The sequence below is a fragment of the Narcine bancroftii genome, chromosome 2 (assembly GCF_036971445.1).
Source record: "Narcine bancroftii isolate sNarBan1 chromosome 2, sNarBan1.hap1, whole genome shotgun sequence".
In the NCBI taxonomy this organism is placed as follows: domain Eukaryota; kingdom Metazoa; phylum Chordata; class Chondrichthyes; order Torpediniformes; family Narcinidae; genus Narcine; species Narcine bancroftii.
Window position 1 is genome coordinate 301,042,088 of NC_091470.1, and position 26,614 is coordinate 301,068,701.

General features: G+C 42.0%; 1 protein-coding gene across 3 annotated transcripts in view; it reads left to right on the forward strand.

Moving 5' to 3' along the window:
• The window catches only part of rb1cc1 (RB1-inducible coiled-coil 1), a 168,746-nt gene that overhangs the window by 92,663 nt on the left and 49,469 nt on the right, over window positions 1–26,614 (forward strand). For 2 of the 3 annotated variants that reach the window (XM_069921504.1, XM_069921503.1), the window contains exons 17-18: window positions 9,519–9,777; window positions 24,882–24,933. In XM_069921504.1, coding sequence (XP_069777605.1) covers window positions 9,519–9,777; window positions 24,882–24,933 — 311 coding nt within the window. Of the gene's footprint in view, window positions 1–9,518; window positions 9,778–14,328; window positions 14,421–24,881; window positions 24,934–26,614 lie in introns of those variants that run through there. The other variant, XM_069921505.1, reaches the window with a different exon arrangement.

Consider the following 26,614-nt stretch of genomic DNA (forward strand, 5'->3'; position numbering starts at 1 on the left):
ATCATGCTTCACTAATCTGAAATTTTTTGAGGATGTGACGAGGAGGGTGGACATAGGTGAGCCAGTGGATGTGGTGTACTTGGGACTTTCAGAAGGCTTTTGATGAGGACTCCCGCATAGGAGATTAGTAAGCAAAATCGGAGAGCATGGTACTGGGGGTAGGGTGCTGACATGGATAGAAAATTGGTTGACAGACAGGAAACAGAGTAGGGATTAGCAGGTCACTTTCGGGATGACAGGATGTGACAGTTGAGGTCTCGCAGGGCTTGGTGCTGGGCCTTCAGTTGTTTATCGTGTATATTATTGATTTAGTTAAGGGGATATAAATAACATGAGCAAATTTGCAGATGACACGAAACTGGCTGGCAGTGTGAAGTGTGCGGAGTAAATTAGGAAAACGCAGGGGACTTGGGCAGGTTAGGTGACTGGGCGGATGCATGGAAGATGCAGTTTAATGTGGATAAATTTGAGGTTATCCACTTCGGTGGCAGAAACAGGAAGGCAGATTGTTATTAAATGGAGTCAAATTAGGGAGTGGGGAAGTGCAACATGATCTAGGTGTACAGTCGCTAAAAGCTGGCATGCAGATTCAACAAACTGAAAAAGGCAGATGGCATGTTGGCCTTCATAAAGCTGTTGTACAGGGCCCTGGTGAGACCATGCCTGGAGTATTGTATCCAGTTTTGGTCTCCTAATTTGAGGAAGGACATTCTCGCTATTGAGGTTGGTTCCCGAGATGGCAGGATTGATGTACCAAAAAGTTGGATAAACTGGGGTTGTACACATTGAAATTTAGAAGGATGAGTGGAGATATGATTGAGGTATACAAGATTATTAAGGGATTGGACACGATAGAAACTGATTACATGTTCCTGATGTTGGAGGAGACTAGGACGAGAGGCCATAGTTTATTTGAATGGCAATAGATTGGGAGATGGGGAAGTGCAGAGAGACCTAGGGTTCTTGTGCACCAGTCACTGAAGCGAGCATGCAGGTACAGCAGGCGGTTAAAAAGACAAATGGTATGTTGGCCTTCATATCAAGAGGGTTTGAGTATAAGAATAAGGATACCTTACTGCAGCTGTACAGAGGCTTGGTGAGACCACACCTGGAGTATTGTGTGCAGTTTTGGTCGCCTTATCTGAGGAAGGATGTTCTTGCAATGGAGGGAGTGCAAAGGCGATTCACCAGGCTGATACCTGGAATGGCAGGAATAACTTATGAGGAAAGATTGCTCAATTTGGGATTGTACTCACTGGAGTTTAGAAGATTGAGAGGGGATCTCATAGAGACATATAAAATTCTGGGAGAACTGGACAGAATGGATGCGGAAGGGATGTTTCCAATGGTGGGGGAGTCCAGAACCCAGGGCCATGGTTCGAGGATAATAGGCAAACCATTTCGAACCGAGATGAGGAGGAATTTCTTTTCCCAGAGGGTGGTGAATCTGTGGAATTCATTGCCACAGAGAGCAGTAGAGGCAGGTTCATTGAATATATTTAAGAGGGAATTAGATATATTTCTTCAGTATAAGGGAATTAGGGGTTACGGAGAGAAGGCGGGGACGGGGTACTGAACTTTAAGATCAGCCATGATCTCATTGAATGGTGGAGCAGGTTCGAAGGGCCGAATGACCTACTCCTGCTCCTATCTTGTATGTTTCTATGTTATAATACTTTGAGGGTCCTTTAGATCAGAGATGAGAATTTTTTTTTAACCCAGAGAGTTGTTGGTCTGTGGAATGCTTTGTCGCAGAGGGTGGTAGAGACGGGTTCTCTAAATAAGTTCAGGAGGGAGCTAGATAAGGTTCTTGTGGACAGGGGAATTAAGGGTTATGGGGAGAAGGCAGTGACAGGGTACTGATAGTGAAAGATCAGCCATGATCTAAAGGAATGGCAGAGATGGCTCAATTGCCCGAATGGCCTACTCCAGCATCTATTGGCTATAAGGAAGAATTAACCTGTTCTGCATCTATTGCTTGTGCAAATTTATTGTCACATCTAGTGCCCTCCATAATGTTTGGGACAAAGACTTTGACATTTATTTTCCCCTGTGCTCCAGATTTTTCAATTTTTAAACAATTCATGTGCGATCAAAGTGCACATTACAGATTTTATTAAAATGCATTTCTATACACTTTGGTTTGACCATGAAGAAATTACAGCACTTTTAAATAAATAAATTACCAAATACCAAAACTAATATTGACGCAAAATAAGCTACTCCCTTTTACAATAGACAACCTTGCCTTTAGAAAATGGGAAAAAAAAGGGATTAAAAGAATAGAAAATTGTTTTTCAGGAAGTAGATTCTTATCCTTTGAACAAATGAGAGATAAGTACAATATAACGGGAGATACAGCGCTGGCATATTACCAACTGAGATCCTACTTGAAAGATAAATTAGGAAGCAACTTGAGTTTACCAGAGGGAAGTAACCTTGAATATGTGATTACAGATACAATGTTAATCAAAAGATTTATAAAAAATATGTATATTAAACTGCAAGAAAAGGAAAATGAGGAAACAAATGGTAAAACTAAACAAAAATGGGAACAAGATTTAAATATAAAGATAAAAAAGGAAACATGGGAGAAGTTATGCTCTGGAACGATGAGAAATACAATAAATACGAGGCTGCGTATGATACAATATAATTGGTTACACAGACTATACATTACACCGCAAAAGTTAAATAAATGGGACCCAACAGTATCTGATAGATGTTTTCGATGTAAAAAAGAAAGGGGAACAACAATTCATGCAATCTGGACATGTGAGAGAGTAGAAAAATTTTGGGATGATCTCAATCAGATATTAAATAAAATAACAGAAAACAATATACCAAAGAATCCAGAGATCTTTCTCCTAAGTAACATAAAAAATAAAGAATTTGGAATTGACTTGGAGGATGCACAAAAAAGATTTGTTAAGATAGCCCTAGCTGTAGCAAAAAAATGTATTATGTCAACCTGGAAATTGGAAGATAATTTGAAAATACAACAATGGTATATAGAAATGAATAAATGTATTCCATTAGAAAAAATAACATATAGTTTAAGAAATAATATTGAAATATTCGAACAAGTATGGGAGCCTTACATTAAATACAATAGCGAAAACCTACCGGGAACAAACATTACCTAAGTTGATGGAAGGAGAAGAGAAGAAAAAAATGGACTCAGTAGAATTTCTGGTGTATTTTTGTTGAATGACAACATTGTCTAACTGAATTAATGCAACCTAGATTGTATAACTAAAATGGATGAGAGGGGGGAGGGATGGGGGGGTGGCTTGGGAGGAGGGAGGGGGGAGGGAGAAAAAGTCACTGTAAATGTGTGGAAAAGAAAAAGTGTATATCATGGCTATTGTGATTTATGGTGTGAAAAATAAAAAATTTAAAAAAAAAAAAAAAAAAGAAATTACAGCACTTTTTATACATAGTCCCTTCATTTCATTGGCACCATAATATTTGGGGCAGAGCTATGGTGTATATATTATTAAAGTCGTCACGTTTAGTACTTTGCATTTCCCTTGCAAGCAATGACTGCTTGAAGCCTGTGATTCATTGACATAACCAGGTGCTGAGTATCTTCTCTTGTGATGCTCTGCCAGGCCTCTACTATAGCCATCTTCAGTTCACGCTTGTTTCGGGGGCTTGTCCCCTTAAAGTAGCTATGCAACAGGTGAAGTATCAAAGCATACTTCTTCACACCTTGTGGTATGATCAATGACCACCTGCAGACACGAAGCAAAAAGTCAAAGGCATTATTAACCTGAAAACCTTGGCATGTGCTACATGCTGCTGGCTCATGTCCAGGGCAGATATGGAGGGAGGAGACTAGGGCTGTCTGCCTTTATTAGGGATCTTACGAAGAGAAGCTACAGATACGGAACGCTGGCCAGCCTACCCAGTCCAATGAGGTCATACCTGCTGTATCTTGTTCCACCACACACCTCAGTGCTGACAGCATGTTTTACTCATACAAAATACATCAAGGCCATGCTCAATTGGATTTAGATCGGGTGACTGACGACGATTCAGGAATTTTCCAGTTTTTAACTTTGTAAAACTCCTTTGTTGCTTTAGCAGTAAGTTTGGGGTAATTGTCTTGCTGTAGGGGGGGGAAAGCCATCCAATGAGTTGGGTGTTGACTCGAGCTTTTGCAGATAAGATGTTTTTGTACATCTCAGAATTCATTTTGCTACTGCCTTCAGCAACTACATCATCAATGAAGATGAGTGCATCAGTACCTGTAGCAGCCATGGATGCCCAGGCAAAACACCACCACCATGTTTTACAGATGAGGTATCTTGAGCAGCTTCTTTACACCTCCACACTTTGCTCATCATCACTGATACAGGTTAATCTTGGCCTCATCGTTCCACAAGATCTTTTACCAGAATTTTGTAGGCTCTTTTAAATACTTCTTGGCAAACTGTAATCTGGCCATCCTGTTTCCATGGCTAACGAGTGGTCTGCCTCTTGCAACATAGCCTCTGCGTTTCTGTTCACGAAGTCTTCTGCAGACAATAGTCATTAGCCCCCTTTTCACTGGAACCTTGTCCCAGGAATTGACGGCCAATTTACTGGTTAAGGGTCCAGTTGAAAAGTGAATCAATTGGCATGCCGGCGTCAAATCACAAAATCATGCCGGGGATTGGCAGCCTTGACTCCTACTCACATCCTGGGTGTGCCGATTAACCCAGTGGAAAAGAGGACAAGTTGCATCCTGTAGCATCCCGGTTGAAAGGTAGACTCTCCTATTCCTTGTGGTCAATGTGAAAGCAGGTACAGGTGCCTAACCTTTTATCCTGGATTCTGAACACCAGCAACCTCCAAAAAGCAGAACTTTTTTTTGGAAATAAACTCCTGTCTGCCTCGCTCCTAGCCCCCGGATGCCTATCAGTCGCACCTGGTCAGCTGTGGACGACACCCCCCCTCCATCTAACTCTCAACATGGCAGCCAGGGTGCTGTGCGGCAGCAGCTAGTGACAGCTCATTGAGGGAGAAATGGCTGTATTCATTACCCAGCACCAGAGCAGTTCCAGCTGCATGGGGAATTATGGGTAAGGAAGACAGCCATCGCTCCTGCATTGAGCCAGCTGCCACTGCGAGTGAATCCGGGCTCAGGGCCAAGAGTCACCTTTCCACCAAAGGTAAGTGGGGATGGGGGTCTGAGCCAGTTTTATTTTGAAGTTTACTTTAAAATACAAAAACATTCTAGTGATATTATGTTCTTTTATAGTCTTTACCTGAAGTCATTTAACACCCCTGTTTTTTGAAGCATCACATTTGCTGAAAGGACCACCATTTTAAAATGATTCCGAAATCCAGAAGATACCAAACAATGGCAGGTGTCCATTCCTGATGATCCCAGATGAAAGGTTAGGCACCTGTAGTATCTTGGTTAAAAGTGCTCAGTGGGAACAGCAAAAACATCATCTTTAACTGGGACACTGAACGGCCAATGGGTTGCCAACTGGGATGCCAATGAGAAAAGGGCTATTGACAGATCCACACCTGCCTCCTGGAGAGTGTTTCTGGTCTGTTAGACAGGTGTTTGGGGAATTTTCTTCATTTTGATGAGAATTCTGTCATCAACAGTAGAGGTGTTCCTTGGCCTGCCAGTCCCTTTGTGATTACTGAAATCACCAGTACACTCTTTCTTCTCAATGATGTTCCAAACTTGATTTTGCTAATCCTATGGTTTGGGCAGTGGCTCTTCCTGTTTTATTTGTTTTCATCCTCTTAATAAATTCTTTGACTTTCATTGACACATCTCTGGTTCTCATGTTGAAAATGGCAACTACAGACTCCAAAAGTGATCAAAGGCTCAGAAGAAAGCCTAGTCCTCTTATACTTGCACCAGTGAACTAATTAAACATACCTGAGTAATCACAAACCCCTGTAAAGCCAATGTCCCAAACATTATGGTGCCCTGAAATGTATAAAAGGTGTTTTAATTTCTATATAGTTAAACCAAAACATATAAAAGCAACCTTGAATAAAATTTGGAATGTGCACTTTAATTACATGTAAATTGATTACAAATTTAAAACTGTGGAGCACAGGGACAAATAATGGGGGAAAAAAGTATCTTTGTCCCAAACATCATGGAGGGCACTGAACATTGTACAATATACATATGCACCAAAATTCTTAACTGCTCCAGTCAAACAGGTTATTTGTAAAAAATAAAGCTACATTGGTAAACTTAAGAAGTAAGTAAAGACAATAAATACATAAAATACATAGAAAATTAATATATACTGTAATTTTCATACAAAAAATGGTGCACACCAATCTTTTGCGCTTTTGAAGCAGTCCATGATTAGTGTAAGAAGGGAAGGTTCAAAAGTCTGGTAGCTGTTGAAAAGAAAAAAAATACTTGAACCTAGAAATGTTGGTTTTCAGGTTTCTATACCTTCTGTGGGAAGGTAGCAGTGAGAATAGGTTACAACCAATGTGCTGAAGGTCCTTTATGATGTTGGCTACCTTCTTGAGGCAAAGAATGAGAGGTCAGAGCCTATGATGGATCTGGCTATGTTTTGGAGCCTTGTTGAATTTCCAAACCAGACTGTAGCCCCTTTCACACTGCCAATTACATCTGAGCTAACCTGCCAAAGTTGCGGGTCAAATCACGTGGTGTGAAATGACATAACTGGGCAGGGTGAGTCAATTTCAAGCGGGCTCTGATGCATGGTGGGGATATGTATCGGAGCCCAGCCAAGTTAATTCTCCAATTGCCTTCTGGCAGTGTGAATGGTTTACTTGACTTACCAAGTACCATTAATGATGTGCTTGCATCAGTCAAGCAGTTGTATTTCACAGCCCCAGCAGCCGCACTCTGACTGCCCCGGTGACCGTGCTTTGACAGCTGTGAAATGTAACTGTGCAGTAAGCTGGACTGAGAGAGTTTTGTATGTAATATGTCACTTGTGACATCGTGGCTAGAGATGGGACCCCCCACCCCTTAAAATCCCGATTTGCAGAATTACCTGCAAATAATTGTGCAGTGATAAAGGCACCCAGGTTCAGCTTACTCTGCAATTCCCATTTTCAAGGAGGGTTGGCAGTGTGAAAGGGACCTGTGATGCAACCAGCCAGTGCACCTTTCATCGTAAAGCTGTAGAACTTTATGATAGAGTATCCAACAACATGTTAAACTCCTAGGTGTTATGAGCCCAGAGGACTCCAAAAATCAGTAGCATCAGAAATTCACCAAGACGATGGTTACTCAAACAAAACTGTCTTTCATTTTCTTCAAACACAACAATATCAATATTTAATTTATTACTATTAACTTAACCTAACTTAACCCTCTTCTCATTCGAAGCGCACATGTTTGTAATGTGTATGTATACAGGAAAGTTCTTTGTTTCACTGTCCAATCATTCACTTTTCACCTCCAAGTTCACTGGTATCAGGCAATTGTCCACACTCTGCACAGAATTTAACATCTATGATCTTCACCAGGCTTTGGTGCTTGAACTTAAATTGTTACTGCAAAGGAAAGTCTTTGTTGGTTTCAGAGAGAAAATATCCATTTTTCATTGAGCATACAAACAGATCCTCAATCAGCCACTTCAGTGTCTTGCCAAAGAAACTTGCCACCTCATGGCTTTTCCACAAGATAACCTCTTCTTCCAGGTTACCTCAGAGAGTTCTTTTTCCCCTTTTTCAGGAGAAACATATTAACCATCCACATCCTCTTGTAATTGACTACAAGGGTTTGGAATAGGCTTAACTCAGAACTCAAAACTAGTCTTCCAATGGGGTCTCGCTGCAACTGCTGCAGTAAACTCTCTCTCATTCCAAAGAATTACGTTTTTTTTCCTCTCTGTTTGCAAAACCACATGACCCCTCTTAGAATAGTAACCTTCAACCAGCAAATTAAACTTCCGGCACCAGTCTTAATAACACACGATTTTCAATTCTGAGCCGACTTGTAAAACTGTCACAAGTACTCTTCTGTTGTCTCAGCAAAGACAATTGGGAACATGAAGTCTCCACTAGGCATAAGTCTTGCATTTTAAATAAGATGTCTTTTGTGCAATGTTAATTGTCTGTTTGTGAAGTGTACCTAAACTAAACCCCACAATCTATACCTTAAGATGCTGTATATTTTATCAACCCATTCCATTGCATAAGAAAAGTAGAAATATTGGTATAACTTCTTTATGGTTGCCTCCATGCACTGCCTCCAGGAAAGGCCTTCTGAAATATGGACTCACAGAAACTTGAAGGTTCTGACCTTATCCACCTCTGTCTTGTCAATGCAGACAGGTGCAGTGTCCCTCGGCCTCTCCTTCATAAAATCAGTAATAACCTCCTTGCTATTGGTGACAATAGGCCTTTTCATGCAGAGAAAAGGCTAGAGTGTAAAGGCAGAGATTCTCTGCCCTTATGTCAGGAGACTTACCTCTATGAATGTGCCATGGCCGGCTCCAAGGCACTGACTGCAATCGCTCTTGGGGAAGGATCATTGGCTGAGCTCTGCACCTCGCATGAACATACTGCCGCTGCAAGTTGCTGGTTAAGCAATGGCTGATGACATTGCGGTGACGCTGTCAGCCCACGACCCATCTTTTCTCTCTCTCCCACCCACTAGCCCCTCTCCCTCCATGACCCCCTCAGGGCAGCGGGCGGGAGCCCTCGGGGCAGCGGGCGGGGGCCCTCGGGGCGGGGGCCCTCGGGGCAAGGAAGGGGGCCCTCGGGGCAAGGAAGGGGGCCCTCGGGGCAAGGAAGGGAGGTGACTGGCAGGCCAGTCAGGACGGAGTGGGGGGTCAGCAATGGGAGCAATCAGGGCAGGGGGTGGTCGTCTGCTCCAGGCTGCGACGGTCCCGTTGGATACTCCGGCACCAAACCGGGCCGCTTCGGCCTTCGGGGCCACTCATTAGCGGCTCATAATGCGTCAGATCACTGGCCTGTGTTTTTGGGAAACACAGAGCTGTTCCAGCTGCATGGAGGATTATGCGGAGGGAAGACGGCCATTGCTCTTCTACATATTTATGGTGGGTGGCACCACGACACCGGTTGTCCCGCTGCCATCGGCTCCAGAGGCTGCTATGAGGCACGTGCTCAACATGAATGTGACGCAAGAACAGCCTTTTAAGGCTGCTCCATGAAAGTAATGTTTAAATTTTTCCATCTGCGCTTATAGCCATCCTCCAGGCGGAGGCTTGGCATGAAAGGGCCTAATGACAGCAAGTGTTCTTGCACCACACAACCAGAGCTCCAATATCATGTTACATCAAACCTTCTAGCTTTGAGACTGCTATGGAGACATCTGTAAATTATGTATTAAGTGGAATAATTATGTTTATTTATTTGATTTTATATTCATTTACTGTGGCAATGCTGTTATCTGCACACTTTTCATTGAATGATGTAAATAACATACTAAAATGTTAATAGATTACAAATACAATGACTAATGTCACAATAATGTAGCAATTTCAATGTGTTTGTTATTCAGAAAATTCTATCTCCATTATCGTTTATCTTCTGTTCAGTTTTGATAGAAACCCTGTCTGCAGACAGAGCCATTCTGTTACAAGAAAAGAAAAAACTTGATGAAGAATTCAACCGATTGCGGAGTACTGTACTTGTTTGCTCTGGCTTTTCATCTCCTGGACCTTCTGGAGCTGAGGCTTCTACTGTCTCTGGGCCTGATGTGCCGCCATTTGATTCAGAAAGATTAGCATCTGTTACTGCCATTGGAGATGATGGAAGAATTGACTCTGCCATGGAGGCAAGCACCATGACTGTACAGTAAGTAGACAATTGGCAAACTTTTTTCTTTTAATTTATCTGTATAATAAGCAGTTGATTTCATTTATTTTGATTTGAATAAAAGCCTGCTTTCATGACATGAAATCATTAATTAGATATTTTCACCAGTGCAAATTCCTCTTCATTTATGTTTGGGTTGTATACTTGAATTAAGTTTTATGGGAAGTTATTAACTTCTATGTACCATAGAACATTATAGTTCAGAAACAGGCCTCTTCGGCCCTTCTAGTCTGTGCTGAACCATTATTTTTTTTTGCCTAGTCCCACTGACCTGCATCCAATCCATATCCTTACATTCCTCTCTCATCCATGTACCTGTCCAAATTCCTCTTAAATGTTAAAATTGAGCCCGCATTCACCAGTTCAGTTGGAAGCTTGTACCACACCCCACCACTCTTTGTGTGAAGTTCACCCTCATGCTCCTCCTAGATTTTTTCCCTTTTCAATCTGAACCCATGACCGCTGGTTTGTATCTCACCTACACTCAGTGGAAAAAGCCTATCTACATTTACTGTCTATCCCCCTAATAATTTTAAATACCTCTATCAAATGTCCCCTCATTCTTCTTTGCTCCAGGGAATAAAGTCCTAACCTCTTTAACCTTTCCCTGTAACTCAGTTTCTGATGTTCGGGCAACATCCTAGTAAATATTCTCTACACTCTTTCAACCTTATTGATATCTTTCCTGTAGTTAGGTGACCAAAACTACACACAATATAGTACTCCAAATTTGGCCTCATCAATGTCTTGTACAAATTCAACAAAACATCCCAACTGCTGTACTTAGTATTTTGATTTATGAAGGCTAATATGCCAAAAGCTTTCTTAACAACCCTATTCACCTGTGATGTCACTTTCAGGGATTATGTATCTGTATTCCCAGATCCCTCTGTTCTACTGTACTCCTTGATGCCAGACCATTTACTGTGTACGTCCTTTCTTAGTTTGTCCTTCCAAATTGCAATACCTCACACTTGTCTGCATTAAATTCCATCTGCCATTTTTCTAGTTGGTCCAAATCTCTCTGCAAGCTTTGAAAACCTTCTTCGCTGTCCACAACACTTCTGATCTTATTGTCATCTGCAAACTTGCTGATCCAATTTTTCACATTATCATCCAGATTATTGCTATAGATGACAAACAACAGTGGTCTTAGTACCAATTCCTGAGGCATACCGCTAGTCAAGCCTCCAGTCTGAGAACCAATCATTCAATACTACTCTCTGGCTTCTCCCATCTAGCCATTGTCGAATCTATTTCACTACTTAACCATGAACACCTAGCGTCTGAACCTTCCCGACTAATGTCCCATGTGGGACCTTGTCAAAGGCCTTCCGAAAGTCCATATAGACAATAATGACAGCCTTTCCTTCATCCACTTTCCTGGTAACCTCCTAGAAAAACTCTATAAGATTGGTTAAACATGACCTACCACCCACAAAACCATACTGACTATCCCTAATCAGTCCATGGTTATCCAAATACAGTAAAACCTCATTATTACGCGGTAGTTTGGGTCCAAGATTTCATACTGCGTTATAGCTGAGTCGCGGGACGTCGGAGCAGGGGATGGGGGTTGTCAGGCGCGGGGAGTTTGGTTGCCGGCTGACTGTCATCAGCCCGCCCCTTAGCAGTTTGGGGTCAACAGACACCCGCACTATAAGCGATTCTGCGGATTAATGAATTGCGTTCTAATGAGGTTTCACTGAAATTGTATATCTGATCTCAGAACACCTTTCAATAATTTATCTACTACTGATGACAGGCTCACTGGCCTATAATTTCCAGGGTTACTTTTGGTATCTTCAATGGAAAAGCATGAGCTACCCTCCAATCCTCTGGCACCACAACTGTGGTTAAGGACATTTTAAATATTTCTGCCAGAACCCTTACAATTTCTACACTAGCCTCCCTCAAGGTGTGAGGGAATATCTTGTCAAGCCTTGGGGATTTATTCATCCTTATTTGTTTTAAGACAGCTCCTTCTCTTTAATCTGTATAGGTTCCATGACTTCACTGCTTGTTTTCCTTACTTCCCACAACTCTCCCTTTTTCTGAGTGAATGCTGGTGTGGAAAAGAGAACATGTCTTTTGGTTTCATACAAAGCCAACAACTCTGATCTTCAAGTGGACCAATTTTGTCCCTTATTATCCTTTTGCTCTTAATATACCTGTAGAAATCCTTTGGGTTTCTCTTCATATTGTCTGCCAAAGCAACCTCTTTTTTTTGCCCTCCTTATTTCTTTCTTGAGGTTTTCCTTGCATTTTTTATACACCTCAAGTACCTCATTTGCTTCATGTTGCCCATACCTGTTTTCAGAGATATCTCTCTCTCTCTCTCTTCTGAACCAGATCTACAATATCCCTCGAAAACCAATGTTCCCTGTGCCTTCTAACCTTGCCTTTGATACTGACAGAACATACAAACTCTGTACTCTCAAAATTTCCATTTTGAAGGTCCTCCACTTACCTCACATATCCTTGCCAAAGAACAATTTATCCTAATCCACTCATTCTAGGTCCTTTCACATTTCCTCAAAAATGGCCTTTCTCCAATTTAGAATCTCAACCTGAGGCCTGATGTATCCTTCTTCATAATTAACTTTAAACTAAAGGCATTATGAACACTGGATCCCAAAATGTTCCTTTGTCACATGTCTTGTCTCATTTCCAAATAGGAGATCCAGTATTGCACTCTCTCTAGTTGTTACTGAAAATATTGACTTAGAAAATTTACCTGAACACATTTGACAAACTCCAAGCCATCCAGCTCTTTTACAGTTTGGGAGTCCCAGTCAATATGTGGAAAGTTTAAAAATCTCCTACTATCACAAGCTTATGCTTCCTGCAGCTGTCTGCTATCTCACTACAGATTTGCTTCTCCAATTCTCGTTGACCATTGGGTGGTCTTTAAATACAACTCAATGAGTGTGGTCATACCTTTCCCATTCCTTAGCTCCACCCATAAAGCCTCAGTAGATGAATCCTCTGGTCTGTCCTGCCTGGGCACAGCTGTGATATTTTCCCTGATGAGCAATGCCACTCCTCCCCCCTTCATCCCCTCCCGTTCTATCATGTCTAAAGCAACGAAAGCCCACATCATTGAGCTGTCAGTCCTGCCCCTCCTGCAACCAAGTTTCACTAATGGCCACAATGTCATAATTTCACATGCCAATGCACAGTCTAAACTTGTCTGTCTTTCAACTTGGCGCCTAATTCCCTGAATTCTCCTTATAGGATCTCCCTTCCTACCCACGTCATTGATCCCTACATGGATTATGACATCTGGCTGCTCACCCTCCCTCCTGAGAATATCGTGAACTTGATCTGAGATATCTCGGAACCTAGCACCTGGGAGGCAACATACCATCCAGGATACTCAATCTCTTCCACAGAATTTATTATCTGTCCCCCTAACTATGGAATCCCATATCACTACAGCTTGCTGCTTCTCCTCCACTCCCTTCTTGGCCTCAGGACCAGACTCCGTGCCAGAGACCTGATCTCCGTGGCTTGTCCCTGGTAGGTTCCATTCCCCCCCCCCCACCCCAAAAAAGTATACTTGTTATTGAGGGAGATGGTCACAGGGGTGCTCTGCACTGCCTGCCTGTTGCATTTCTCTCCTGACTGTCACCTATCTACCCTCCTCCTGCCTCCGAGGTGTGATAGTGTCCCTGTAACACCAGTCTATCACCAGGAACATATTTTTTCACTAACTTGCCCAAGAGTAAATTCATTAGGCAACAGTCTGGAAACAAGTAATTACTTGTTCCCAGGCATTTTAAGACTTGATGTGTCTTGTTAATTTTTAATTTGTTGAAAATTGCCTGAGAAAATAAGACTTTTGGAAAAAGTCTTGATAGCCATTTTTTTATTCAATAATTTCTAAACAAATAAAGGGCTTCCTTTTCTCAGCCTGCCATTCTTAAATAGTTACAACCATGAGTATTGATTGGTGAATTCCATCATTCAAAAGATGGGCGGAATCTTCTCTTCTAAATTAAAATGTCATTCTGCTCTTCTATTTAACAAACATTTTCTGTTCATCAAATGTATTGACTGCCAATAATATATTTTTCAGAACACTGGCAGTACATTTCATTTTGAAATGAGGCAAAGCAGTTGGGCCAACAAATCTGCAGTCTGCTTTATTTCCCCCCTTTCCTAAATGACTGTTACATTTGGTATTCTCTGACCTGTTCCAGAAGTGCATTCATTCGAAAATCACCACAAATGCATCCGTAATCCCTGAAACCAGATCTTTTTAAATTCTGCCATCAAGGTTATCAGGTCCAAAGAACTTGAGCAGTCTTGATTTTCTTATATTCTCCAGTTCATTCCAATGATTGATAGTAATGAATTTGTTCTTCATTTCGGCTATATTTATTGTGACTTCAGCAGTTAAGATCATTTTAAAGTTTTTAAAATTTAAATCAGCCATACAGCACTGTTACAGGCCAATTCGGCCCTATGAGTCCTTGCTGCCATTTTACACCCCATTAACGTACACTCTGGTACATTTTTTTGAAGGGTGGGAGGAAACCAGAGCCCCCAGAGAAAACCCACACAGACACAGGGGGAATGTACCAACTCCTTACAGACAGCACAGGATTAGAACCCAGGTCAGATCCCATTCATTGGCACTGTAAATGCATTGCACTAATCACTATGCAAACTGTGCCACCCATTTAATGCTTAGGCCTCTTTATTCCCAACTATAATATCTGTGTCAATGAAGCCCACATTTGTTCTTGTAGCTCTTTAAAGCTTTAGAATCTTCAAATATTTCCTTCTAATGTCTTCTCTCAAACTACTGTTGATCATTTGATTCTGCTTCTTAAACATTTCTAAATCCATAAATTGTGATGGTTTCAAGAATAGCAAGTATTTTCATCTGATAATATCTTACAACCTTTTAAAAAAGAAATGGTGGATCACATCGAAATTTTGAACATCAGGAGCGTGCATTTAAGAAATTGAATAATTATTTTAAAACATTTGGTTTTGGAACTTAACAGAGCATGAGCTGAATATACTTGATAAATTCTTCTGCAAAGTACTTTTGTCAATTTGATTGTCCATTCTACAAGCCGGTCATTTCTCAATTTTAAGTTTTTTTGTATTTGTGATGTTACTGTGAGGGGAATCCTTCAGTCAGTGCTTTGGGTATATTGTTTCCCATTAGAGACCATGTGATATAGGAGCAGAAGTAGGCTGTTTGGCCAGCCAATCCATCAGAAGCTGATCCATTCTCCCATTCAGCCCCATTCTCTAGCCTCTTCACCTGACTTTTAATACCATGACTCTTGAGATACATGTCAATCTCTGCCTTAAATATACACAACTACCTGGCCTCCACAGCTCCCCATGGCAGCAAATTCCAGAGGTTCACCACTCCCTGTTTTAAATGGGAACCCTTCAATCCTGAAATTGTGCCATCATGTCCTTGATTTTCCCCTACTATGGGAAACAACATTGCCACATCTACTCTGTCCAGGTTTTTAAACATTCAAAATGCTTCTATAAATTCCCCACTCATTCTTTTGAACTCCAAAGTGTTCAGTCCAAGAGCTAACAAATGTTTCTTCTTCACCATCGACTCAACATGGAGGCTAAACTTTAGGGTATCCTGCGCAAGGACTCCTAATTAAAAGCACAATGCTGGAGAAACTCACCAGGTCAAACTGTGTCCTTTATAAAGCAAAGGTAAAAATATATAACCAATGTTTTGGGCTTGAGCCCTTTATCATGGTAAGGAAAAATGTTGGCAGGTGTCCTAAGAGTAGGGAGAAGCATGGTTGGAAAGGCAGGAGGCAATAATTGGAGAAGGAAGGGAGGGAATGCAGAAGCAAGTGGGAGTGTGGGAGGAGAGTTGGAAGGGAGAAAGGTGGGAGTGGAAGGAGAACTGGAAGGGAAGAGGTTGGGAGAAAGTAGATTAACAGAATTTGGAGAAATTGAGATTAATGCCATCTGACTAGAAAGTGCCGAAATGGAAAATCAGATGTTGTTCCTCCAATTTAAGGGCAGCCTTGGTGGGATAGTACATGGGTCTCTCTGCAGCTCTCTTTTTCCACCTCCTACCTGCTTCTCCACCTATCTTTGTACCATCTGCAAACCTAGGCACAAAGCCATTTATTTTCACAATCCAAATCATTAACATACAACATTTTTTTCAAAAGTGGCCCCAATCCTGACCGCTGCGGTTCACCACTAGTAACCAACCAGAATAGGATTCTTTTATTCCTACTGTTTCCTGCCGATCAGCCAATGCTCTACCCATTGTGCTCTCTTTCTTGCAATTCCATGGTCTTTCATTTTGTGAAGCAGTCCGATGTGTGGAACCTTGTCAAAGGCCTTTTGAATGCACAAAAATACATCATCTGCATGTCCTTTGCCTGCCTGCTTATGGTTTCATCAAAAAAAATGCAATGGTTTTGTCATGTAAGATTTTACCCTAAAGAATCTATGCTGCCTCTGGCTTATCTTGTCATGTATCTCCAAGTACTCTGTAACCTCATCCTTGATTATTGACTCTAACAGCTTCCCAGCCATCGACGTTAGGCTAACAAGTCTATAATTTCCTTCCTGCTGCCTCCCTCCTTTTTTAAATAGCAGAGTGACCTTTACAACTTTCCACTCCTCTGGAACCATGCCAGGATCTATTGAGTCTTTGAAGATTGATACTGGTGCCTCCATAATCTTTAAAGCTACTTCTTTCAGAACCCAAGGGTGCATTCCATCTGGTCTGGGAGACTTATCTACCCTTAGCCCTTTCAGCTTTCCAAGCATATTCTCTCTGGTGATCGTGACTCCACTCCCCTCTCTTTCCTGGCAACCTTGACAGTCCAGTTAACTGTTAATGTCTTCCATAGTAAAAACTAATGCAAAATACTCATTCAGTTTCTCTGCCATCTCCATGTCTCCCATTATAATTCTTCCAGTGTCATTTTCTATCACTTTTCTCTTTTCTTGCCTCTATTTAATCTAAACATACATTTTAAAAAAATTTAGTATACATTTCTCATCCTCTTTTCAAAGTTCATCTTTTCCTTCCCAGTGACCTTCTTAGATGCTTTCTTCCCACTGAATTTTGCTTGTATGCTCTTTCTGTTGTCTTTACTTTGTCCTTTACTTCTCTTATCAGCCATAGTTGTCATTTTTCATTCAATTTTTTTTTAATATATCTGTCCTGCGCTTCGCTTATTTCTTGTAGAAACGCCAATCGTTGCTGCTCCACCATCCTCCCTGCTAGTGTGCCTTACCTATTAACTTTTTCCAGTTCCTCTCTCATGCCTCCATCGTCTCCTTTATTCCACTGGCATAATAACATCTCTGATTTTAGTTTCTCCCTCTCAAACTTTAGGGTAATTTCTGTTATGATCACTGCCTCCTAAGGATTCCCTTCCCTTCACCTTCCTTATCAACTCTGGTTCATAACACAATACCCAATCCAGATTGCCATTTTTCTGGTCAGTTCAGCCTTGAGTTGTTCTAAGAAGCCATCTTGTAAGCATTCTATAAATTCTCTCTTGAGATCAAGCCCCATCCTAGTTTTCCCGGTCTATTTGCTTGTGAAATTCTCCATGACTCCCATAACATTGCCCTTCTGACGCACTTTTTCTATTTGCTGTTGCAATTTGTTGTCCACATCCTAGTTATGGAGGTCTGTATATAATGGCTAACTGGTTTTTTTTATCCCCATCATTTCTTAACTCACAATGATATATATAATAAATATATATATATATAATATATATAATATATATATATATATATATACCGCACGGATGGCAGTCTCTTCAATCTGAGGCGCCTGCAAGCTCACACCAAGACACAAGAGAAACTTGTCCGTGAACTACTCTTTGCAGATGATGCCGCTTTAGTTGCCCATTCAGAGCCAGCTCTTCAGCGCTTGACGTCCTGCTTTGCGGAAACTGCCAAAATGTTTGGCCTGGAAGTCAGCCTGAAGAAAACTGAGGTCCTCCATCAGCCAGCTCCCCACCATGACTACCAGCCCCCCCACATCTCCATCGGGCACACAAAACTCAAAACGGTCAACCAGTTTACCTATCTCGGCTGCACCATTTCATCAGATGCAAGGATCGACAATGAGATAGACAACAGACTCGCCAAGGCAAATAGCGCCTTTGGAAGACTACACAAAAGAGTCTGGAAAAACAACCAACTGAAAAACCTCACAAAGATAAGCGTATACAGAGCCGTTGTCATACCCACACTCCTGTTCGGCTCCGAATCATGGGTCCTCTACCGGCACCACCTACGGCTCCTAGAACGCTTCCACCAGCGTTGTCTCCGCTCCATCCTCAACATCCATTGGAGCGCTCACACCCCTAACGTCGAGGTACTCAAGATGGCAGAGGTCGACAGCATCGAGTCCACGCTGCTGAAGATCCAGCTGCGCTGGATGGGTCACGTCTCCAGAATGGAGGACCATCGCCTTCCCAAGATCGTATTATATGGCGAGCTCTCCACTGGCCACCGTGACAGAGGTGCACCAAAGAAAAGGTACAAGGACTGCCTAAAGAAATCTCTTGGTGCCTGCCACATTGACCACCGCCAGTGGGCTGATAACGCCTCAAACCGTGCATCTTGGCGCCTCACAGTTTGGCGGGCAGCAGCCTCCTTTGAAGAAGACCGCAGAGCCCACCTCACTGACAAAAGGCAAAGGAGGAAAAACCCAACACCCAACCCCAACCAACCAATTTTCCCTTGCAACCGCTGCAATCGTGTCTGCCTGTCCCGCATCGGACTGGTCAGCCACAAACGAGCCTGCAGCTGACGTGGACTTTTTTACCCCCTCCATAAATCTTCGTCCGCGAAGCCAAGCCAAAGATAATATATAATATTTATATATATTATTTTTAAACATATATATATATATATATATATTAAACATATATATTTGATCCTATATGTTGTGTTGGGAAGAGTATCAGGTTTGGTGCGTTCACAGAGACGAGTCCGGATACAATGTAACTTTTATTAACGCACAGGAAACAAATGGGAGAATGTTACAAAGTCATTCTTAACTTTTCTAAATTCTAACTGGAATTCTAACTAACTATACAATTAAGTTGAGTAAAGCTTGGAAAGCAGCCACCAAGTTTTTTTCATTCTCACAACAATTTACTCAATTGTCAAGCATGGAGATGGTCCAAGTACTTAGACATCAACCCCAGCTCACTGAGAGCTGCCAAGGAGCGATGAGATTAAGAACTTTCAGGTGGCCAATTGACCCACTTGTAAAGCCGCATGTTTTGGTAAAATGCGACTTTGGGAAGGCCATGTGAATGTACAGGAGGCGCCTGCAAGGCGAGTTTGGTAACCTCCGAGAGGGATAATCCCCGCAGCACAGTGTCCTTCCCAGTCAGCTGGCCAGTGACTGATTTCGGGAGTGGGGTGAAGGGAGCTGGAGCGGCCGGCGAGGGAGAATGGGGCTGGCCGAAACAATGCCGGTACCCGACTCGGGCACCTCCTTCTCCCCCACTTGCCACTCCAGTCTCCTTCTCCCCCACTGGTGCTCCAGCCTCCATCCCCCCCCCCCCAGACCACTTCAGCCCCCCATACTCCCCCGCCGGCCGCTCCAGCCCCCGTACTCCCCCACCGGCCGCTCCAGCCCCCCATACTCCCCCGCCGGCCGCTCCAGCCCCCGTACTCCCCCACCGGCCGCTCCAACCCCGTACTCCCCCGCCAGCCGCTCCAGCCCCCGTACTCCCCCTCCAGCCGCTCCAGCCCCCGTACTCCCCCACCGGCCGCTCCAGCCCCCGTACTCCCCCGCCGGCCGCTCCAGCCCCATGAGTGGGGACAGAGCGGGGCAGCGGGATCAGTGTGGGGACGTCCCGCGCCAGCCTCCCCACAGTCTGGAGACTGAATTCGTGAGTGGGGAGGAAGTGGGGCAGCGGGATCAGTGTGGGGACGTTCCGCGCACAATCCTTTATCCGGAGATCTAAAATCCGGAAAGCTCCGAAAACCGGCATTTTTTTTTTCCTGGTGCTTGTACAGCAGCACGCACACACACACACACACACACACACACACACACACACACACACACACACACGACTAAGTTGGGCGGAGGTGAGGGGAGAGAGACTGGAGCGCAACTTGGGCGGGCGAGGAGGGAGACAGATGGCAGCACGTCTCAGGCAGGCGAGGAGGGAGACAGATGGCAGCATTACTCGGGCAGCCGAGGGGGGAAGACGGCATCACGACTCAGGTGGGTGAAGGGGAGAGACAGCAGCGCGACTCGGGCGGGCGGGGTGGAGAGAGACAACAGCATGACTGGAAGGGGGTGGATGTGGCAGCACAATTTGGTGGGCTTAAATCTGGGGCAGCTGGCTTTTGTTCTGAAATCCAGAATAATCCAAAATTCGGAACACACTGTGCCCCAAGGATTCCAGATAAAGGATTGTGTACCTGTATTTCAAATATGTAGAAGGATGTGAAAAGTTTGACTCAGCTATCTCAAAGCTGGACAGTTTGTATGTGAAGACTCCTATTGATGTTTTTGCCTGATATTTACTGGTTACCAGGAGGCAGAACCCATGAGATTCATTAAATAATTTCTTCAGGTAATTGGAAATATTAAAGAGAAACTGTAATTTTTTGAGATCACAGTGCAGAGCAATGAGGAAACAGGCAATGCATGACACATTCATCGCTGGCATTAACTCGCCATTAATGCACCAGGATCTCTTAGAAAACAAAACACTGGACTTACAGACTGCTTATAACCAAGCTTCTGCGTATTACGTTACCCTGGTGGCCCATACAGCTGCAGTAGTGAACCCTGAACCATCACAGGTACGTGAGAAGGATTCTTCAGTAGGACTGCCTGTTAACCTTCCGGTTTCTCTTGAGAAGCCAACTGTGGCTGCCACTTGCAATACAAAACAAACATGTTTCTTCTGTGATTTCTCTTAACATTCATGGATAACTGTCCAGCCCATGAGGCTATTTTTAATAACAAGAAGGGACATTATCCCTGGGTGCGCAAATCCAAGGCCTCACCAAGCTCGGTGGCAACAGTGGTCAGTTCTCAGGTACTGGCTACACTTAGTAACGTGCCACAAGGACTTGCTCAAACCACAACCTTTGTGATTAATAAAAGGCTAAGTATTGGATTCATGCAACACTGAAAGTTACATTAGCAAGAAAATCACATGGGAACTAAAGATTCGTCCATCCAATAAAGACATCACTATGGCTCAGAAAACTTTAAATACTAGTTCCCAAGGATATGTTGTTGTTGACCTAACTCTTGGTCTTATTAGCCAATCATGTGCTGCCACACGACTTGGTGTATCGAAGGACCTGTGTTCTGACTTAACACTTGAGCAGGAATTCCAGCGTCATTATCTGAATGTGAACTTTGAATACAGAGGACCCTTGTCTGAGCTAACGGTGAATGGTGCTGATCATTACTGTACACTGACAGCAGCAAAAATAGAAGAGCCATCTCTTTTTCCAAACTTATCACCAAGCTGTAAACCAATTGCTGCCAAATCCAGATGCTTTAGCAAAGATGATCAGGACTTCATTGCAGAGGAAATTCACCATTTACTTTCAGAAGGCATAATTGAGATGCACGTATCACCATGGCAACCCCAAGTCGTAGTGGTAAAGGATCCTACCCACTGACACAAGGAAGAAATTGTGTGTGGATTATTCACAGACAATCAATCAATCAATACATGGAATTGGATGCTTACTCCTTGCCAAAAATTGATGAGGTAGTGTGTTCTCTAACTTTGCCCTGAAAAGTACCTACCACTAAGTCACTGAAGGAGTCAGAAAAGAAGTATATGGGTTTTGAAGCCAATGGACATTTATACCAATTTTGTAGGATCCCATTTGGAGTCACAAATGGGGTAGCCACCTTCCTGCAAGCTATGGATAAGTTAGTTTGAGAAGAAAAACTGCAAGGTGCCTTCCCTTACCTTGATAATATCACTGTTGCTGGACATACTCAAGATGGACATGATCAAAATGAAAAATAATTTCTAATGACCATCAGTCAGGGGCACCAAACACTTGATGATTCAAAGACTGTGGAGTCTGTGAATTCCATTAATGTCTTTCGATTCTGTGTGGAGATTGGTATCATCAAGCCAGATCCTGAGAGACTGCCCACTACAAGAGCTTCCTCTGCCATAACATATGCGATCCTTAAAAAGGGTACTCAGGATGTTTGCTTATTATGCCAAATGGATTCATGGGTTTTCTAACAAGATTCAACTGATGGTAAATGCAGAGAAGTTTCCAATGGAGGAAAAGACCATGAATGTCTGAAAGCCACTCTGCACTCAGTTCATGAAAACTTGCCCTTTGAGGTAAAGTGTGACACATCTGATGTGACTATTTCTTCTGTCCTTAAGCAAAGAGGACGGCCTGTCGTATTCATGCCAAAGACGCTACAAGGAAGTGATTTGCATAACCACATTGTAGAGAAAGAACTGCCATCATTAAGGCAATGCACAAATGGAGCGACTGCCTGGTACAGCGCCACTTTAGCTTGGTTACTGATCAGAGGTCAGCGGCCTTTAAGTTTGACAGTAAAGAGCGTACAAAGATAAAGAATGCAAAGTTTCAAGAATGGTGGCTGGATGTTGCAGCATTTAGTTACACAATAAAGTACCATTCTGCGAAAGAGAATGTATTCCCTGATGCATTTAGTCATGTGTACACTTGTTCAGCCTTTACTAATTTCACACTTGATGACATTCACAGTGGACATCCAGGAATAACTTGGCTGCTGCATTTTGTTAGAGCAAAGAATCTCCCCTTTTCTACAGAAGATGTCAAGAAGACTTGTGCTTCATGCACAAGTGCTGAACTAAAGCCTCAGATCTACCACCCACCAAGAGAGACTCTTGTCAAAGCAACAAAATCTATGGCTTAGTATTGATTTCAAGAGACCCTTGCCTACAGCTTCACATAACCCATATCTACTTAGTAGTTGATGAATACTTGCGTATCCCCTTTGCCTTTCCATATCCCATTATGCATGCTACAACAGTGATCAGATGCCTGGATCTGCTATTTAGCCTTTGCGGAATGCCAAATTAAATACACTCTGATTGAGGCACCTCCTTCATGTCTAAAGATCTGAAGGATTATCTCTCCCAGAAGAAGGTTGCCACAAGTCATGCTACCCCATACCACCCAATCGGAAATGGCCAGGTAAAGAGGTTCAATGGCATCATATGGAAGGCAGTCCATTTGGCCCTTAGATCACATAACCTGCCCGAGAAACATTGGGAACTGGTGCTTCCTAAGGTACAACACTCCTAAAGATGGCTGTCATGTACATCAATAAATAAAACACCCCAATGAATGTTCTTTTGCATTCCAATGCCGTTCATCCCATGGAAATTTGCTGCCCTCTTGGCTAATGACCCCTTTACCCATACTACTAAGAAGGTTTGTGAGGAGTAACAAAAACGAACCACTAGAGATCAAGTTGAACTCCTTGACAGTAATCTAACATATGCAAACTTAGGTACCCAGATGGATGGGAGTCAACTTGTCTGTTTGTGATTTGGGACCTTGTCCAGAAGCCCTGGCAATCCCCACATCTCCTATTATGGAACAAGATGAAAGAAATCTGGTGGTACCAATACTGGAGGAGGAGGAATAAATGACATGGGATGGTGTGAATAATGATGAAACCATAGCTCCACAAGAACGAAGGAGATCTGATCATGTGTCTAGATCCTTCCAATCAATATGGAGGGGACTAGTCCTGTAAAGTGTTGCTTGGTGCTGCGAGTGTATTTTTTTAGGAGGGAAGAATGTAATATTACAGTTATTCTTAATTGTTCTAAATAATTCTAAATTCTAACTAATTCTTAAGTCTAAATAACTAAACAATTAAGTTGAATAAAGCTCGGAAAGCAGCCACCAATTTTTTTCATTCTCACAACAGGGTGCTCGATTACTAATTCACTTAAGCAATGATACAGACATTCACCTCACTTCAGTAAGATTCAGACAATGGTAAACCTATATTTGAATCCACTCATACACTATAAACAGGGACTCTTACACACGCTCCCAGTTTCCTATCAACAGGGGTGCGACTCTACTGCAAGTACTGATCTATCACATTACTATGGCTCAGCTTCAACGTAGTACACACCTTACCCAGAACCCTGTGATGTCCACAGTAGTGACCTGGCATGGAGCAGTGTCTGCCCTGGACCAAGAGGCAGAGAGAGAGATTGTGCTGTGCGTTGGTGTCCTAGACAGTGCTAATCTGTGCTCCTAACTAATAATGGCCTTAGGTGATTTTAAAGTAGCCAACGACAAGGTGTGCACTAATGGGTGGCCTGATATCAACCTAGATTGACAGGTGATGTGACTTCTGAATAAGTTCCAGACAGGGAGGACATGTGACCACCCGTAATACACACATTCTGGACAGGTAGGGAAGACACGTTTCCTACATACCAACAGCGCCACTTGTTCCTTACCAACACAACTGTCACACTCCCTCTGCTTACTTGCCTATCCTTTCAATACATTGTGTATCAGCAGACTAAGTCACTAGTTTTGTTTAGCCTTTCTAAATTTTAAGGTGTATGATACACTAAATTTAATCTATAATCACAATAGTTTCATCTCTGTTTGGACCATTCACCATTTTTTAAAACTTGGTACATTCAGCTATATCATCTTTGGCTATGCCTTCTATTTTGTTTTCCTCAAATTAGCTTTGTTCATTGCATTAATATTTCAGATTATATAATTTACCTTTATCTTCCATGGATCAAGTAGCTAATTGAGTTTTTTTTTGCTTTAAATCGCTAAACTTATCTAAATTTTGTTTCACTTTTTTCTACTTCCCTCCCTCCTAGATCTTTTCATCTTTCCCCTGCCATCCCCAAACTTGTCATGAATTTATGATTCTTGTTGACAATGGTAAATTTGTTTTCAATTGAACAATATATTTTTTGGGGATTAGAGTTTGTGTGGAATTCTAAAATGTTTTGGATGGTGATAACATTGAAATATTTGTACTTTTCAATGCCCTAATTAAGTATCTATTTACTTTATTCTAGTGAAGCAATTCACATGACAGAGGAAAAACATAGGATAATGATATTGGAAAGAGTAAGTACACGTTTGTCTTGAATACAATAATTGATCACACTAAGAAGAGACGTGTAATAGATGATATCCTTGTACTGCATGGATTAAGTTAATGAACTTCGAGATATTGTCCATTGTTTGTCTTTTCTTAATAAATCCAGTTTCGTCAAGTTTTACTATTTTTGGTACACAGACGGCCAATCTGTTTGCTCATAGTTTTGCTATTATCTGATTCCACCTGCATTGAATTCGCCCATCGTTATTGAATGAAGATCTACTGGGACCAATGCCTGAAGAGGGCGCACAAAATCAGTGAACCGGTGCGGACTTGAAAGGCCAACATGGCCTGTTTCCGCTCCGTAAATGGTTATATGGTAGTCAAGGCACTGAACAAAGTCCAATTTGGCAATGTTGGTTTTTTTTTGGTGTTCTGTTGATTAGTTTGTTAACTTAGCATTAGTGCCTCAGACAGATGCCAACTCCACTTCAACATGTTATCTTTGACAATCTTGCAGTGCAATACTGAGAGTATGCTGGAAAATGCCACCTTTTAAATGAGAAATGGAATCTATAGCAATTCGGTTGTACATACTCAATTTTTTCATTATTTGAAAAAATGGTTCAATGTCCAGATTAATCATTCAATGCCAATCTGAATATGCTGAATTACTGAATATTTCATATGCTGTCTGTATGCTAACTGATTTGCCTGCAGTTGGTGGCTCCAAAATCATATTCCTGTAAACTGCAAAAGTTGGAAGTCACAAAAAATTTGAAATCTACATTCGTGTTAATTCACTGAGCACTCAAATAGTTATTTCTAATGCTAGGTGATTGTCATTCAAAAATGAGACATTAATGTTAAAATCAGCATTTCCCAGACTTGATGATACAGGTACTAAATATTGGTCAGAATAACAAATATAGAAAGCATGCAATTCATTCATGACTGTATTTCCTAGTTTTGAAGAGCTTGATTGCCATGTGCATTGCAATTCTTAGACCTGTGTGTTCATTGATAAGAATTTGAGTGTCCGAAGACTGTAAAATGCTTTGCAAACTGTCTCTCTAAATTAAAAAAAAAATTAAATGAAATATCAATTCTTTCAATGATCTCACTGATGTTGGAGTAGTGTACAATAATGTAACATTTTGTTGTAGGTCCATTCTATTATATTTCTAACATAAAACATCAGTATACTGCAAAGGAAAGGTTATTCAGTTAACCATGTTCATTTGCTTTTAAAGACAGTATTGGAACTAGATGAAAAAAAATGACTAGAAATCTTTTGAAAAATGACAGGATGAAATGTATGCAAGGTTCTTAAAAGAAAGAAGGGACTAAATAGCACAGTCTCTGTTTATTTCCTGTTCATTTTAATTGCTTTGAGATCTCTGAATTGTACATTACGTGTATGTTTTTGCATTTCGCTTTTACATGAGATTTATTAGAATGCATTCGTGGCATTTTAACAGCATGTTTTGTGTTTGTTATTACTTAAGTACACTTCTGTATGTTTATAGAATAAACCTAAGAAATACTAGCAAATATCAGTGAATTATTCCACCATTGATCATAAACTATTGTTTGGAAGTACAGTGCTTAAAGGAAACTGTATAATATACCTGTGTGTCATCTTGTAAGATAATGTTGCCTTCATTGTTAATCTGTTTATATGGCACCACTCATAATTGAATAGAC